Below are 18016 nucleotides of genomic sequence, written 5' to 3'. Positions count from 1 at the left end.
CTAGCTTCCACGCAGACCTAGGCTAAGAAACAGGGTTCGCCGCTTCTGACGTCGGATAGGCGGCCACCTCGGATTTGGGAGCTAAGCGGTTTTGTCACTTTTGTGCCGCTTCGGCCCCTTCTGCCTCGATGGATGTAAGAACCCAATTTTTGTGGTGAAAAATCTTTATTTTTTCAAATTCTAGTTAGGAATAAAATATTCAATTTTCTGGGAAAGGGTAATTCAAGTGAACATTTTTAAGGGGAAATGGTTCATTCTGAAGAAATTTTTTTTATGGGAAATGGTTCATTCTGGTGGAAAATTTTCTGGGAAATTGTTCATTCTGATGATTGAAATTCTGGGGATTTTTAATTATGGGCAAACGTTTTCGAGGAAATGGAGTACAACCATCGAGGCTATTTTTGTGAGCTGAGCGCTAAACGGCGCTCACCACTCGATTCAGCGAAATTGTTTTCACCTTATCCCTTGGCTTTGTATTTTGTATGTGAATTTTTCGATTGTTTGTTACATCGAAGTTAATGCACATTAAAAAATCGGAAAATTGGGACTCTTTGGCCTTTCTATTCATTCAAGTGCAAAAAAGCAACACGAATAGATCATTCATGCAGCAAAACTGACAGATTGTACTAGCAACTTGTCGCTGTAAACACATAAGAGTATATGTACTCTATGCCGAACGAGAAATGAGTGTACACTTTTTTTTTGTTAAATTCTACAAAATGTACTCTTTTTTATGAAAACTTCAAAAACATATTTTATCAGAAAAAGCAAGGACAATCTGTTTTAGTTTATGATGTTTGTATTCCGCATCTCACACAAGAATATTGAATATCTTTTAAACACTTAAAATCTTCTTCTAATCTTCTATCCGTCTAACATTTCAACTTTTTAACCTTCGTCGATAAAGTCGCAAAATAATTTCAGAATTTTATGATGTTTGGAGAAGGGGGTTTATTGCTGGGTTCGTCCGCTGGTTGGCTCCAAATCAGAAGTATTTGAATGAGTTCAAAAATATACAGCGTTCCTTCTTACTCTTTTTGGAACAAAAGAATCTCAATGTACTCTTTTCATCGTCGCAGGATATGATAACCCTAATTTAGAGCCTTCCATCAAAAAGCGAGTTGGTCCATTCAATTCCTCATAGGTTTTTAAATACAGAATGATTGTTATTTTTAAAAAAAAGTATCGATTTTTTAAGATTATTTAAAGCTGGAAAAAGAAACAAACTCTCAAAACAGATTTTTTTATCAGACTAAGAGTTTCAAAATGTCATTAAATCCGAATTATGATTTGATCCAAATCAACAGTACCTTCGACTTAATTTCTGGTTAAGCCTAAAACCTCAAACCCAAAACATTCGATCAAAAAAAAAATCGGTCAAATACTGTTTCAAATAAATCAAAAGTAGTTTTCATTTCCTACCATAAAATTCTAGAATTTAAAGATATTCATACTATCTTGCTCTCAAAATCAATCCAAATCCATATGTCCAAAAAACTTTTCAAGCAGGAAATGTTGGAAAAAAATAATTTAATTTCTGTGCTTCAGAATATTGTCACATACTCTCGTATCAGATTTGTTTTAAATATTAGTTAGAAAAAATGGGAAGTGTTTAGCGAAATTTTATCATAGTGAAGACATTTTATAAAACCGACGATGTCTTGAAAAGTTCAGTTTTTGACATCAAAATTTCTAAATTTCATAATTTAGTTCTAGTTATGTCGAATTATTCTACGTATCTTTTAAATGTTATTTCTTGTATTACCTACTTGTTTATCAATAAATTTAAAATCAAATCGGCGCTAGTTTAACGTACACAAGTCTAGAGTGTTAGTGTGCTTCTAATTTGTGTTCCGTAGCCATATCCACGATGAGGTGAGTGCAGTGTTAATGAAGACATAAGAGAAGGTGTTGTAGAAAAAAATAAATTTCAGAATCCGTGACATGGCTTCATTACAGCAATTGTTGAGCAATATTTATATTGCATAATATTTGAGTATTTTACATTTTTCCGATCGTATAGATTCCATCTATCGTTGTTTAATGTTTATTCTCGTTGATTGGTAGTTATTAAATTTAGAGCACTTCAAGTTTTCTTTTTTTCTACAACACCTCTTGTATCATTTAATAGAACTTAAATTATATGGAAGCAATATGATACTGTTAGACTTATGATTGAATGGATAATGGATTAATGAAGAAATTATGTTCCCGCCAAACGTTAACGTATCTACTATTGTTAGTGTCTATAACGATTCAACCAACCAACCAATTGTTGAAGATGTTTACGTTAATTAGAAGCAAAATAGTTGGATAAAGTAAAACAATAATTTTTTAGCCATAGGAACAACTAGTCTGCAGAACAAACAATGTTAATAAAATACGCCTTTGAGTGCTTTCGATGATGGAGTGTCGTTGAATTATAGATTAAGAAAGAGGCCCAAAAGAGTCTATGTTGTACACGTAAGGCAATCTGTTGTCTCGACGTTATTGTTCCATGGGGATTTTTTGGGGTTTATTCGGACAAGAAAGAAAGAAAGAGTGTTGAAGTGTCGAGCAAAAGTAGTCTACTTACAGCTATCGTCCTCGTCCAGATACGTGTGCCCCAGACAGATTGCTCCGAACAGGCCCAGAAGCTGTAGATTGTTTACCGGGGGAAGAAGAAAAACCGAAGGAGAAAAACACGAATAAATAAACGCAAGCTTGCAATTTTTTTTCTACTGGCGTTCAAAAAGAAAACTTTTACACCAGATTAAAAACCAAGCTTGTTGTTTAGGAGATCGACTCTCTGCGTCTCTTGGGTGACATAGATACAGAAATTATCGAAATTTTTAAGAAAGTTTCTATTTTGAGAAGAGTCGAAAACTTACCGCCAGTATAGATTGCACACCGGACTGAGCGATTTCCACTATGTGGTAGTCCAGAAGGCATCCATCGACCCGTTCCGGCCGCACCGGTCGATACGGATCCTCGGAAGTTATGTTCATCGGATAGACCGGCTTGCAGCCGTAGCCGTTGACCTCGAACCATGACACGCTACCCGTCCCTAAATTCAATATATCACTATCCTGTAAAAAGAGAAAAATAAATCGGTGTTAGGTTACTTGATAAATAAAACAAAAATTTAACTGTTTTATTTAATTATACTGACCTGAATGACTTATAAAGTTAAAGGGTCATTAATAAATATTATTATTATTATAATTTAATTATAATCTTTTGAAAGCCCGATAAGATAGTTTAAAATTTAAATTTTTCGCTAAATATAGGGGTCATATGGATGGTTCATATAAGAACATATTTTTGCTGTCTATGTTTTAAAGCTGATTTTTAAAGAATTTGGCGTCCTAGATTTGGCCATTGATTTAGAATCAATTTATTATACTGCGGACGCTATTGGTACCGAAGGATGTGTCCGATTACCAAGGTTTCCTCGACAGAAACATTATTTTGGTAAAAAGTTCATATTCATATAGAAAAGGTAAATCCAAAAAAGGTAAAGCTGTTGAAAACGCAGGTTTCAGTGGTGGAATAGAGTTATCTTTATTCATGTTTCGTCTGTTAGGTCATTAGAATACAACTATATTAATTAGCGATAGCTAATTGTCACTTTCCACTTCTTATAATCCCTAACCGGGAAAGTACTCATTTCTCAATGAATACTTTGATATTCTTACCCAGAATATCTGGCAGCACTGTTGTGTTACCACGAACCCAATTTGTGTTGTCTCGCTTAACCGTGTGATGATGTAAACATTTGTACTGTCATCATCACATCACGCTCATATTTTTTTAACCAGAAATGATTGTTTTTCATACATTTTATGGTATTTATGGTAGAACCCCCAAAATTGTTATTTTTCAACCGTAATGAATCGTTAAATTTCAACCATTTTATGAGTTCATGAAGAAAATTTCAATTATGGTTGAATTTCAATGATAAAAAATAGCCGCCATGTTTTCAATCGTAGAAGTCTTTGTTCTTTTTCTGGTTCAGCGTTGGATTGCAAGTTAATTTCGAAGAATTCTCCTGAATTACTGAATAATAAAAACTGTAAGTACTCGCTTGATAATACTTATGATTAACATTATTAGAAGTTGAACGGCTAACGTCGCTATTTTTCAATTCTATTTTCAGACAAGATTTGTTGTGAAAAAATTCTAGGTTATCTGAAGTCGGAAGCAGCAGCAGTTCAGCCGCAGACAGCAATTCGTCGGTCGACTCAGTGGAATCTTAACAATTCTTTGTTCCGTTGAGTTTATGGGTATGAACATGTCACCATTGAAAATCCCTATCAACTGTTGCAAGAATAATAATCTTGAAAAAATAATTTTAGGATTCTCCGGTACTCCCCAGTGTTGCTGAACTAAGAGTTATATGCCAGTTCCGAAAATCTGCGAGAAAAAAAAACAGCACTATAATAACTGCAGAACGGGAAGCGTGCTGTGCGATCATTGTAGGAAAGGCTGCAGCGCTTCATCCAAAATTGTGGTAGCAGTGGCCATCAATAGGATAATCAGCGCAATCATTTCCTCGATCGGTGTGTTTTTTCTCAAATGAAACAAAGTAGTGCCAACAGCTCTTGTACCAGCATCCAACAGTGCAGATACCGGCGAAGGTTTTTGTTTTACAATAAAAAATCAGCTGAAAATCGGTCTGAATTCTTTTATTCTGTGCTATCCAGATTTTTAGATACTTGGACATTTCTAAATATGTCATATAGAATGAGATTTGAATTGATTCATACTAAAAATCAAATTTTTTTCATTTAATTTCGGCCCATTTTTACTTTTTTGACCATGCTTAAAAAATAACCATTATTCAAGTTCTCTGTGGAATCTCATTTTATGAGTTTTCGCTGAAAACTCATAAAACGACTTGATCCACAAAACTGCCATTATGGTTATTTTTCAAACATTAATGGTTGAATATGGCCGAGCGTGATCATCACCATCCTATTGTTCTCTGCCATCATCAAGTGCGAATTGGACATAGAGAACAGAACCAAAACAAACTGTTCTGGTTCTTCGATGGCGGTTGCTGCCGATCAGCGATGCCACATATACCGATTTTCCGGTATTTATACCGATTTTTGAGCAAAATTTTGACCAAGAATCGGTATATACCGATTACCGATTTTTGGCAAAACATACCGATTTCATACCGATTTTAAAGATTTTAACTCAAACTTCATTCCACTTCCACATTCCCACTTAATTCAAGCTATCCTCGTAAAGGTCCCGTAGAAAGGAGACAAAGTGCGGTAGCTGGCGTGGCGTAAGTTGATCTGTACAACTTTTAAAGTACCCTGCAAAGATCTCCACGGCTCACTTCATAATTCGTTCAGTTGTTTGCGCTGTTTTGTTCCTATGTTCTGTCAAATGATGCACTATTATAGTGCTCAACCTCAAAGCTAAAGGACTCAGCTCAAGGCTGATATTTGATCTTCTGCGACTGCCAGCAGAAGGTAGAAGTTTATAAAGATCAATCTCAATTGACTATGCCAAAGATACCGTCACTTCAAGATAAAGAAGTGGGCTTTTCAGCGAACATTAATTCTTCTATACGGACTTTCGATGTTCGCAACGCTATCTTAACCCATTCGAGACGGCGACTTTTTTCGAACGCGTCCCCCAGGAGCCAAAATTTTTTATTCTTTGATTCGATCAATTTTTATCTAAAAAACATGAACACAATGAAATTTTCAAAATTTAATCGTAAATTTACGAAAAACGTCCATTGCACACCGTGTGTGCAGTCCGCTCCTCGGAATAAAATTATTTCGAGGAGCCGCATTGCACACACGGTGTGCAATGGGCAGAAAAATGAAAATACACCTTTTAAAAGATGATCAACCTTCGTTTCAATTTTTGTTAGGTTATAAAAGAAAAAAATATTATGCAAAGAATATTATGTGATGTGGTTTGAACCAACAATTAGTGTTTTTAAAACTTTTTCCAATAAAAATGTGTTTACTCTTGTGATTTATGACGATGGTTTCTACTTTGTCGGTTTCTACCCAATGTTTTCTCCTATGGATTCTTTTCTATCCGAGAACTATTTAAGTACTCAAACTATTAAACTCCGGTTAACTTATTCTTGTATTAATTTAGAACTATATTTCATAGAAAACATGCAATGAAAAATTTAGTGTTCATAACATAAGCTTCCGTACATTTTTCTGAATAGCACCTTGGAATAAGGGTGATTTGTCCAACATTTCATGAAGGCACATCGAAGGCACATCAAATTTTTAAAAATTTAATTTAATATAAAACTAGAATTTCCTAGAAATTTATAAATTGATTGTTTGAATACATTTCATGAAAAAAAAATGAAATTCAATGATGATGATATTATAAGCAAACACCCACAGAGCTAATGTTTATTCCATTTGGTTTTTTTTTAAAATAAATTGTAAAAAGTAACCAATAATTTAAATTTTTATCGATCTTTCGATAGCTACCGTAAATAATATTTTCAACAATAAGATAGAGATTTCAAGAACACCTTTGTGAAAGTAGAATCTACTAAAACTCCCCGCCAAGGGCTAAAGAACCCAATAGCACACTCTAAATCTTGAGAATTTAAAAATAAGACTTTACAATACGGAATTCACTCAAACGCTTTACACTAGGTCCAAGATGCATATCAATTTCAGTTATTCTCTCCATACCATAACCTAAACAAACAACAACGCAAACTTCCACAACAACAGCACAAATAGCCTGCAAATGCCCTATTGTCTGTATTGACAATAGTCTGTATGAAACAAAAATCTATCTGCGCTGCCTAATTTTATGTCATTTTCATCCCCAGATATTTTGAAAACATTTTCATTCACAGTGAAACCATTGTCAAATTATGTTTACCTATGCTATACAGATTCTATTGGTCCAAGAACCAATAAAATTGGTCCACTAGTTTCATCAAAATCATGAAAAAGTTAAAACAACTTCCATTGCACACACGGTGTGCAATCGGTCTTATAGCCTCGGAAAGTCATTGCACACACGGTGTGCAATCCGTCTCGAGTGGGTTAAGAGTTCGGGCAACAAGATTCATGCATCTAGCCATGGTAACCAATGTGTGTCTTGGAAAAACAAATCTGCTTTAAAAGTATATCTGTTGGAAGTGAGTACTTCAGAGCCATGTACAATGCTTTAAATGCTAAAAATATATTTTGGTTGACCTTTTGGACGAATTATTAACCACATATTGCCATTCGAAAAAAATAGATTTGAATTTGAATTAAACCGAAACTCTGCTTTTCTAATTTTACTCTGTTCGAGAAGAAAATCATCTATTGAATGCTCAATTGGGAATCTTTTTGTTCATAAAAACAAGTACCGTCAAACGGGGCATCATGCAAAAGCAGGGTTAGATGCAACATTTGTATACCATAACTCTCATTCAATTTTTATTTTATTATTCTGTAATAAAGTTATCATTGAATGATAACAAATAGATGATGACATAGTTTTTAACATCGTGAAAGAGGTTTTTAAACGTTTTGATTGTCATAAAAAATTTAAAAAATCGAGCAATAGATGTACACATTTTTACATTTTTCGATGCCATAAAAAACTTTACCTAGTATGACGGATTGGCTAAATGATATCACCTACATACTTTATATTGCTTCCATTATCCTAAACCAACACTGGTGGTGTATAAATATTTTTCGGACAACCACCAAATTTTTTTAAATAAATATTTTTTTAATTCACTTAGCTGTCTGGGGCAAAATGCAACAAAATGCAAATCAGAACTAAATCTCATAAATCGCATTTCCATATGCTAGGATATGTTTGTTGTGCATTATGCGTTTGTTAACATTAAAATTTCATCCATCCTAAGATTTATTTTCATGATTTCAGCTAAAAGAATATTTTGAAGTATTTTTTACCCCTAAATGTATGCAGCAGATTAACACATTTTTCTTAAAAACATTTTTGACAGAAAAAACTTAAAATTTAATTCGAACAAAAGCAAAAATTACTACAATCGGTGCTTTATGCGTTATGACATCACAAATGTGTCAAAAACTTTTATTTTTCAATCGTTTTCATTTGATTTTTCATTAATTATAGAGTTTGTTGCAACTTACCCCTTTTTCTTAGTAGGGTGAAAATCGCATGTTTTTGTAAATTTAAAAATAACTGAAAAAACCAATAATTTTTCTGACTACGTCAGTTTGGTGTCCCATCAACCTTAAAACTTTTGATGTACAAGAGGTATGATTATCTGTAAGCATTAAGATTTTAGAAGCCATTGAAGTTGAAAATTGTTGCATGTTGCCCCAGTTGACGGTATGTTGAAATTGATACCAACAGTGCGAATACGAACAACGGTTGCTTTAATAATTTTGTATGTTATTTGACGTTGAAGTTGTTGAATACTCAAACCATTGACCCCCATGGAGGATGTACAAGCTATTTTAGTCGCCTGTTATGATACCCCTTCTCAGAAGGGAGCAGCACTGAGCGTATAGAAAGAATTTTCAATAAGTTACATGGGTCTGACTATGCTCTTGTCTCCTGAGGTAGCATCCTTTTCAAGGGAAAAAATACACCGTTGGAATATAATTCTTGTTCAATTTGTCGCCAGATGTGGTAATACCTAGATTGTGGTATGTCAAGATTTGAACTGCAATCAGATCCACGGTTTGTCATATCATCGGTATAATCTTCAATCCTTCTCCATCTTGTTAGCCAAATAAATGATATCACATGTAGGTACCTAACTGCAGAGATCGCCAGGCCACGCCAGGCAAAATGGGTATTTTCAGTTTTGGAAAAACTATGTGATTTTTAAGTATTTTTCTTAGGAACACCTTCTTTTAGAACACGTTTCTCATTTATTTTCGCCTAAAATTCTTAGGTTTTCATATGAATTATGTGTGATTTTTCAAAAAATAAAACTAATTTTCCATTGCCTGAAAAAAAAATGAAGCAACGACCTTCTAAACTTTCTCCAATCATTTCTTTTTTTAATCGCTAGAACTCATATCTAATACTAAAGGCTTTGAAAGCTGAAATGGCCAGTTTGGCAAAAAAAAAACCATCAACCAAACGAAGAATATCAACTTGGGCCCATATTTACCTCGAACATCAAAAAGCCATTTGTTGGATTTGTAAGTGCTTACGAAATTAAAATTTCCTCTAGGTTGATCTGGTTCTATTGCCTTATCGAATTTATCAAATTTACATCCCACTTTAGCTAAACATCAGTTAAAGAATCAAGTTTTTATTTCATTAATATGCCTAAACCACGTGTAACCTGAAAGTGATCGCCATGCCCTTATTTTTCTTATCAAACGGTAACTTTCAAATTAGATTTCCATTCAATTATAGTACTGGAAAGGAATACTAATTTTGGATTCTCTGCTGAATTTTCATTTGTGATTTTTACTTTTCGTCAGCAAAAGCAGATAGTTTTAAAATAAAAAAAATGTATAAGTTGTAACAAACATAAAGTTCTGTTAAAATTTCTAAACCGTCTTTTTATGTAAACTTGCGTTACCTAGAACCAAGATTAAAAAAAAGGAATAATATATGATACAACACACTTAGTTAGCTAGTTTAATACTCAAATTAACATTCATAAGAGTTCTTAGACTTGCTTTTTATTGCAAGCTTCCATTTATATTAAAAATACGTTAGGAAGTTGAAAATGTAAGCATTTTTGAATATCCACCTCAAATACCGATTTTCATACCGATTTTTAGGATTTCCATACCGATAAAAGATTTTTTTGGGTTCCAAAATACCGATAAAAATGTGGCATCACTGCTGCCGATCCACAACCGGGAGAAAAACGTAAGCTTCAACAACACGCTCATTTTTTTTCAACCATAAATGACTTTTTTTGAACCATTTCATGGTTTTTCCGACAGAACTGCCATTATTGTTATTTTTCAACCATTGTGTTCGGTTGAATTTCAAGCATTTCTTAAGTTCTGGTGGTGAACTTGGAAAATGGTTAAATTTTAAACGCAATTTGTTTGAAAAAAAGTTGCCATTATTGGACGCGCAGTTCCGTTGTTTGTTTTCTACGGCTGTGGGTCGGGTTTTACAAAGTTTTTAGTTATTATGCAGCTCCCGGAGGATTATTTGATCTTATATCGGGTAAGTATCTATTGAATTGAAGAATTGAACAATATAGTGATGACAATTTGAAATTATATTTCACATTCTCCAAATCCCCCTCGTCAATAACCTCCAATTTTTTTTTTCTCGAACAGAACGAGCGGTTCCGAAAATTTAATACCATCGTGGTGGACCACAGCTACTCTAAATGGCTAGCAGTTTCTAAGGAAAACAGTCCCGTTCGGGTGGTGAATCTGAAGCTTCAAGAGGATTCGTATCAGGAACTTCCAGGGGCAACACCAACGAGATAGTGGTGCAAAAAAGACGAATGCTCCTCCCCCTAGAAACAGTGGCTTTTCATCTGTGCACCGGGGGCGAAACTCCCGGTTTATTTGAAAAGCTGTTTGAACTACTCATCTTTGGAATCTTCCAAAAGGTAAACTAGCTTCATTTTTTTATATTTCTATTTTGTTTACATTGTTCCATGGAACATTTCAAAGGATCATTTTTTTTATCTTTTTATTGCAGATGATAAGAATGATGAGCGGCTTCATCTAATTCGGCAAGTCTGTCCCATCCTAAGCTGCTGGTAGAAGAACAGCACTGGAAAAGGGCAAAACGGGCTCAGCATCGGGTGCAGTCACCGGGGAGTTAGAACCAGCGGATCATCCGGAAGTGGTCGACTTAAAATATTATTTGCACCCTGACGTGGTCGACACATATTACCACACACCCCTTTAGTAATTCCATTTTCCAATAAAAGCTTTTTTGAAAATAACACGGATTTAATTGTGCCATTATACATGGTCTCTTCCTTTGATTTTTTTTTATGTTTAAGCGAATGAAATATAAAAATCCTCGATTTTCTGCTGATTTTTACTTTTTTGACCATGTTTAAAAAATAACCATAATCCAAGTTCTCCTCCAAATCTCATTTTATGAGTTTTCACTGAAAACTCATAAAATGACTTGATCCACAAAACTTCGATTATGGTTATTTTTCAAGCATTAATGGTTCAATATGGCCGAGCGTGAAAAGCTTACCTCATAGCAATGTGAAGTGTACCTGAATTGAGCAGAAAAAAGGTAAATCCAAAAAAAATACTTTCTACCTCTTAGAGGTAAAGCTTTTTTCGCTATATCTCTCTTTTTTCTCAACCGATTTTTACTAAATGTATAAGTTTAGAACAGGGCCGTAGGAAGAACCGATTCATGGGGGGGGGGGGGTTTGGTGACTGAATTTTACCTATGATTTTTTTGCGCAACAATTCACGAACAAAAAAAAACAAACTATGTTTGTAACTATATGATTATTCACTTTTAAGTACTTTGACATTAAAAGTTTCCTTATTAAATCGTTACTTTAGAAAATTGATCCTAAACCTTAAAGGCGAGCTAAATTCACTTTCATTGATGGTTAAAATCTTTGAATTTGTTTAAAACTTTGATAGGTCAAACTTAGTTGATTTGGGCATAAAATAAGCTCTTTCCTTTCCGTTTCCTTTTCTTAAAAAAAAACTTATTGTATACTCAAATCAAACAAGCCCAACCATTCAAACTATTTTGCAAATTCAAAGATTTTAACCTTTGATGAAAATAAATCAAAGTTTCGATAAAAAATAAGAAATAAAAATTATGAGATTTTCGTATCAAATTTTCTTGATGCAAATTCGAATCAAATTAATGATTTTAATTTGAAATATGGCTTTAAAAAACTCCAATATTAACACATGGCGGACCAAATACGAGATAACTCGTTTTTTCGCTTGCCGCTTGTATGCTCCATTAAACATTATAATTCAAACGATATGAATCTTATAACGAAACCTAATTCTAAAAAATTTAGCACCGCACTTCACGTTACTCAAATATCTATATTAAATAAGCAAAATTTTGTTTATTGATTTTTGAATCATAAAATGACGATTCTTTGTGTCCCCAATGTGTTAATAATGTACACTGGGAAAATATAGAAATTTGTGCAAATATTTTAAGTAAAAATTGCAGCAAATATTTTCATAAAAAATGAATTCCATAATGAAAATCATGTGGATAATTTTTGTAACTAAAATTTGGGTTTTTAGGATAAAACAAAGAACTCAAATTCTACCTTTTATTAGTAATTTTCAATTCAATTGTGTTTATAAACTATTTTTTTTTTAATTGAAATCTGGAAATAGAATTGACTAGCAATCTTAACAAATTAAGAACCGCGAAGAAACCAACGACGTGAAAAATCGATATTTGACATTCTATATCTCAGAAACCCCTGGACTGAATTTTACAAATTTAGCATTTTTAAATTACGACAAATGTTGTGTTCAATTTAGTTGAATAAAGTTTAACGCTCAAAGTCAGTTCATTCGAGTTATAGCACAGGTTATACTTCGAAGTGTAGCACACTGTTGACAAGCAAAAAAAAACGAGATATCTCGTACATATTTGGTTCGCAATGAGATAAGTTTAAGATCTCTTGAATTTCTAAAAAAATTATGTTGATTGTAAAACTTTTTCACAAAGTAAACCTTTTTCGGAATTTCGAATCTGCATTCTGAATCTGAATTCTTCACCTGAATTCAGAAATTGCGCAATGAATCGGTATCCGAATTTCCTGAATTTAAATAAGAATTTACGAAGATCTGAATCTGACTCTTCAATTTTGGATTGCCATTTCGAAGCATTAAATTTATGAATTTTGTGTACGAATTGTGTTTAAGAACCTCTGATTTGAATATAAACATTTCTATTTCTTTTTTCATATTCAGAAAACTATTATCAAAACATTGAAAATGGGGGGGATGGGGGGGGGGGGTTTGGTGACTAATTTTGTTACCTATGATTTTTTGTCTAACAACACACGAATAAAAAAAATTAAAACAAATTATGTTTGTAACTTTATGATTATTCATTTTTAAGTATTTATTAATAGTTTTCGTATGAAATTGTAACTTAAGAGAAGACACGAATATCACAAGGATGGTAAATTGTCATTAATAAAACCTTAAAAAAGAAACTTTAGAAAAGTGGTCCTTAGCCTAAAGGGTGAGCTAATTTTTTTTTATGAAACCTCTAGAAACAAAATATGAAATTTGTCCGGTAGGTTAAAGTTCTTTGATTTGAGCATAAGATAAGTTCTTTTAAGGGTAGCCTTCAATTTCTTAAAAAAAAAAAACTTATTCTTTACTCAAATCAAACAAGCCCAATCTTCTAAACTCTTTTGCAAATTCCAAGGTTTTATCCTTTGATGATGATAAATAAAATGTTCCAAAAAAAAACATTCGAAAAAAAATGTCGAATCAAATTTGCTTGATGCAAACTTGAACTAAATTTATGATTTGGATTGAAATTTTTTAGGTGAAGGTCAGGAACATGTTTCTTAAACAGGAAATATTTTTTCATAAAGAATCAGTTTCATACTAAAAATCATGTAGTTGTTTTTTTTAAATATAATTTGGGATATTTTGCATGAATCAAAACATAGAAAATTAACTCAAATTCTTCTTTATATTTGTAATTTTCAGTTGAATTGTGTGTACAAACTTATTCTGATTTATAACTTTGAAACTTGGAAATTGAATTGACAAGCAAGTTTTTTAAGTTTATGTTCTCTTGAATTTCTCAACCATTTTATGATGATTGGAAAACTCATTCACAAGCTAAATCTTTTTCTGAATTTAAACCTGAATTCCAAAATTGAACTTTGAATCTGTTTCCGAATTTCTATACGATTTGCTAAATGTACAAAAAAAAAACGAATTCCGAATTTTAATTCCAGATTTTTTTTCATGAATCTTTTATTTAAATGCTGTAGTGCTGGTTTAATCTTAATTCATTATTTCAAATATTTATATTTAATATGTTTTGTGAATCCGATTTGAAATGTGAATTTCGAATGATGAATCAGAATCTGGTTTTCAATTTTGGATCGCCACTTAGAAGCCTTAAATATTTAAATTTTGTGTTAGAATAAAGTTTTAGAACTTCGAATTTGAATATAAAACAAATTTCTTTTTTTTCCGTATTCGACAAACTATTATCAAAATATTGAAAATGCTTTGATTTTCGAAAAACATGAGATGCAAAACGATATGAAATTTCGTAAATCACGTCACTCGAGTCGCAGAATAATAATAATTTGATATGAAATGCAAACCGAATTCGAACAAGGATTTCAAAGCAGGTTTCCATTCCTAATTTCTTATGATTATTCGAACTGAAAATCAAGAACCCTAAACTTGATACATAATCAGAATTACGAAAATATGTAAAAATACAATTTTGGTTTGAGGAATATGGAACCAGAATCTCCAAAATGGGTTAAATTTAAAATTTAATATTCAGACCTAAATTTCTAAATATGATAAGGTTGCCAAATTGTCCGGTTTTAACCGGATTGGCCCAGATGTTTAATATATAATTTGGGAAAAGTCTGGTCCGACCCGTTTGCCCAGACTTCATTTGAAAAGCCCGGATTAGTTCTCATTCTTATTCTCAAATCGAATTTGTGTTGTAATTTTTTTTATTTATGCGTCCAAAATTTTTGCAGCAAGTTTCAAAAAATTATCATGAAAGGTTTTTTAAGTTTTTTTTCTCGATTTTTTTCCTAGGTTTTGACCAAAATTGCCCGGTTTTGCCTGGATTTGGTCGACAATTTTAAAAATCAAATACCCGGATTTTGCCAGGTTTTTAAATAAAACAGCCAAGATACGTGCTGAAAAAAAAATCTGACAACCTTATTCTATGAACAAGTGAGAAAAATTTTAAAAACTGTAGCAGAATTTGAACTTGAAATGGGTTTTTGAGGTTCTTGTATTAGTTTTTATTTCAGATGGTTACTCTTGAATGTCTTTGCTCTATTAATTATCATAATTTAATTATGAATTTAAAATTTTGGGTGTAGAGTAGAATACCTCGCTTCCTTTTTTGGACCCTCAGGGGGGGGGGGTTAACCCACAAATCCCCCCCCCCCCCCCCCGTTCCTACGGCCATGGTTCAGACCTAAATTTCGATGAACAAATGAGAAAGTTTTGAAAAGGTGAAGCAGTATTTTAGACTTGGGATGGATTTTGTGAGGTTTTGGCATTAGTTTTTAGTCTAGATTGTTACTCATGATTAACCTTACTCTATTATCATAATTTGGTTCTGAATTTGAAATTTTGAGTGTAGAGTAGAATACCTCGCTTGCTGTTTTGGATCCTCAAGGGGGGGGGGGGTTAACCCCCAAAAACCCCCCCCCCCCGGTTCCTACGGCCATGGTTTAGAAATTTCGTAATGTAACTCAAGTGTGTTTTATAGACAATATTCAGCTATCACACTTCAGTTTTCAGTTATTATAAGTCTTATCCGAAAAACATGCTTCGATAAAGAATCTGAGCAATACATCTAAAAATTTTTAACAAAAATCTAAAGAATTTTTTATTAAGTTTCCAGACTACCATTCATGATTATTTGGTTAAAACTTACCCAAAAAATTTCGTTTTCGGGTGCAAAAATGATAAATACTAATAACTTAATAACCTAAAATGCTGTAACAAATATCCTGGTAAAGCCAGTCCTAAATCCTTAAGCTGAAGTATTATTAAACTTTTATTTTTTATATGTCATTTTTTACAACCGGGCTATCCGATCAACATGCTCAATCTTAATCAACTCGAAGATTTTTATCAGCTATACTCATTCAGAACATTTAATGCAGAACAAAAACTGTTGTAAATTACATTATTACATGCAGGAGGCAGGACAAAAGAAAAAAAAATTGCAACATATCATCACGTTCGTTTCTGGGACGGCGCAATGACAAGGTCAATTGGGAACATGACACTATATACTGGCGGGTGCTGGCACTAGATCTGGTACTTGGGATATATGTATCTAACAACTGTAACGGGGACACACTTTTTTCTTTCGTTGGAGTGTCCGAAGAAGCTGTGTTTCTGTTCCCGGGCACGTTTTCAATTTCTTTTGCCTGTGCTACTGCTGCAAAAATATTAACTATGTTGAAGGAAAATTGAAACAAATTATTCATACAGAGACCAAAGAGGGTGGGAAACATTACAGCCTTCGATATGTTCTGTTGGAAATTCTCTTTATCCCCGCTATGTGTACGTATGTATGAAAACGGTTGTACGAGGTTAAATTATTTATATGAGCTATCTCTTGTAATTCCAGTCAATTGAATATTTTTAGGAACATGAAAATATGAGTTATCATTGAACAATTGAATACGACAAACTTGGAACATAATTTTAAGGAAAATTTAAATTCATCCAGCATAGCACACCTTACCAATATTGATGAAAAAGGTAATAAAGTTCGGCAGCACCTTTTTCCGGAAACTTTGAATTTCTTTGTTTTCCAATTTTCCGTCCCTGATTGAAGTTCCCATACTCGAGCGAGACCAAATCTGACAAAATTCCCAATAATCTCATCAAACTTTGTCCTTTAACGACATCATTTGTCACACCGGAAGTCCGAATACGTTTGCGTTCAGCCGATCCCATTCGAGTGGAAAAGTTTTCCCCGCCGAAATAAGAACTGCGGGACCGAGATTTTAATTAGATTTTGTTGACAGCCCGACGAAAACGATCCGACCGACGCACGACGAGAAAACGAAACGGAATCGCGGAACGATGCGCCTGATGCCTGCCTGATGATGGTGGTGGTTGAGTTGAGGTAGGTGAAATGAACGAGATTCTTGCGGCACAGTAGGGAAAAATATCGTGTTTCTAACGGGCGTAAGGTGTGGATCTAGTTCTTAGAATAATGAGAAGTTTCAATTTTGGTAGAGGCTTTTAAGTTTGGTCTTACGAAATGAACTAAGAAAAAGCAGGAGTGAGAAATAATGTTGATATCCGAACTTATGCACAACATCAATCGAAATTTGAGTTGAATATTGATGTTAGAAAGAGAAAAAAAATAATTTAGAAAGCTTTTCAAACAATAGCAGCGCAAGATTTTCATTACTTTATTCATAGATTGTTTGTAGGCCAAAAAAAAAATTGTAAGATATCGTAGGCAAACTAGATGAACTCGATAAGAACTCGATGTTTCAAACAAACTATTTTCAGTGCATTATCGGCGAGGTTCAAACTGTACCCAAAAATGTGTTAACTCTACATCTGAAAGGAACTTCTTCAATACGCCAGCAGATCGTGGCCTAGAGGATAGCATACTTGTCTTCTAAGCCAACGTTCATGAGATCGAATCCCGGTCGTGACATAACCTGGCACACATAGTATGATGAAGGTTGGCGGTTTTAGCATTAGTGAAATGCTAGCCGTGTATACCTTGAAATTGTACGCCTCAATGATGCAGCACATGCATGCGGATGGATCTTTACAAGGGAACTTAGATTGCACTTGAAGATCCTACCTAGTTATGAGTGTGCTCGTAGTGCTACCGGTAAACAACTGCAACTCCAACCAATAGTGCAGGGGTGTCAAGTAGCATATCAAAGTAAAAATAATAACGCGGGGTATTGTCAATTGCATGAATTTTTAGACTATTGAGAGAATCTGATTTGACAGATAACAATTCCGCACTCACTAACACCATCACATTCTTAATATAAACTATCATGTGCTAAAAGTTGAAAAGGAACTATATGAAAAAAGGACCATCATCAGAGTTCAGTTACTTCAAATTATTTCTATCAAAAAATCAACTTTCATACGCACCGTTGCCGTCTTTAACAAACTGCGCAGATTGCACCTCTTTAGACCCCCGTGCAAATAATTTCGGCGCAGTAAAATCTGCTCACAGACCTATACATAGACAATGACACATATCGATATTCTTTACATCTTTGGATAAAATTGAATTAAAAACAATTGCGACTGGTGTGTCAGTAAAAATTGTCAATGAATCCATAATTTTTTGGCTAATTTTTCAGTAATTCGAATAACACCCGGAATGCATGATTTAT

At 33.5% G+C, this 18016-nt stretch overlaps 1 protein-coding gene across 2 annotated transcripts in view; it reads right to left on the bottom strand.

Moving 5' to 3' along the window:
* The window catches only part of LOC129755128 (sodium/potassium-transporting ATPase subunit beta-1-interacting protein), a 197072-nt gene that overhangs the window by 40728 nt on the left and 138328 nt on the right, over positions 1–18016 (bottom strand). For both annotated transcript variants that reach the window (XM_055751468.1, XM_055751467.1), the window contains exons 4-5: positions 2871–3068; positions 2576–2636 (exon numbers count right to left, since the gene is read on the bottom strand). In XM_055751468.1, coding sequence (XP_055607443.1) covers positions 2576–2636; positions 2871–3068 — 259 coding nt within the window. The remainder of the gene's footprint in view (positions 1–2575; positions 2637–2870; positions 3069–18016) is intronic.

The sequence above is a fragment of the Uranotaenia lowii genome, chromosome 3 (genome assembly GCF_029784155.1).
Source record: "Uranotaenia lowii strain MFRU-FL chromosome 3, ASM2978415v1, whole genome shotgun sequence".
NCBI classification, from domain to species: Eukaryota; Metazoa; Arthropoda; class Insecta; order Diptera; family Culicidae; genus Uranotaenia; species Uranotaenia lowii.
This window is presented reverse-complemented; position numbering and strand designations above follow the sequence as displayed.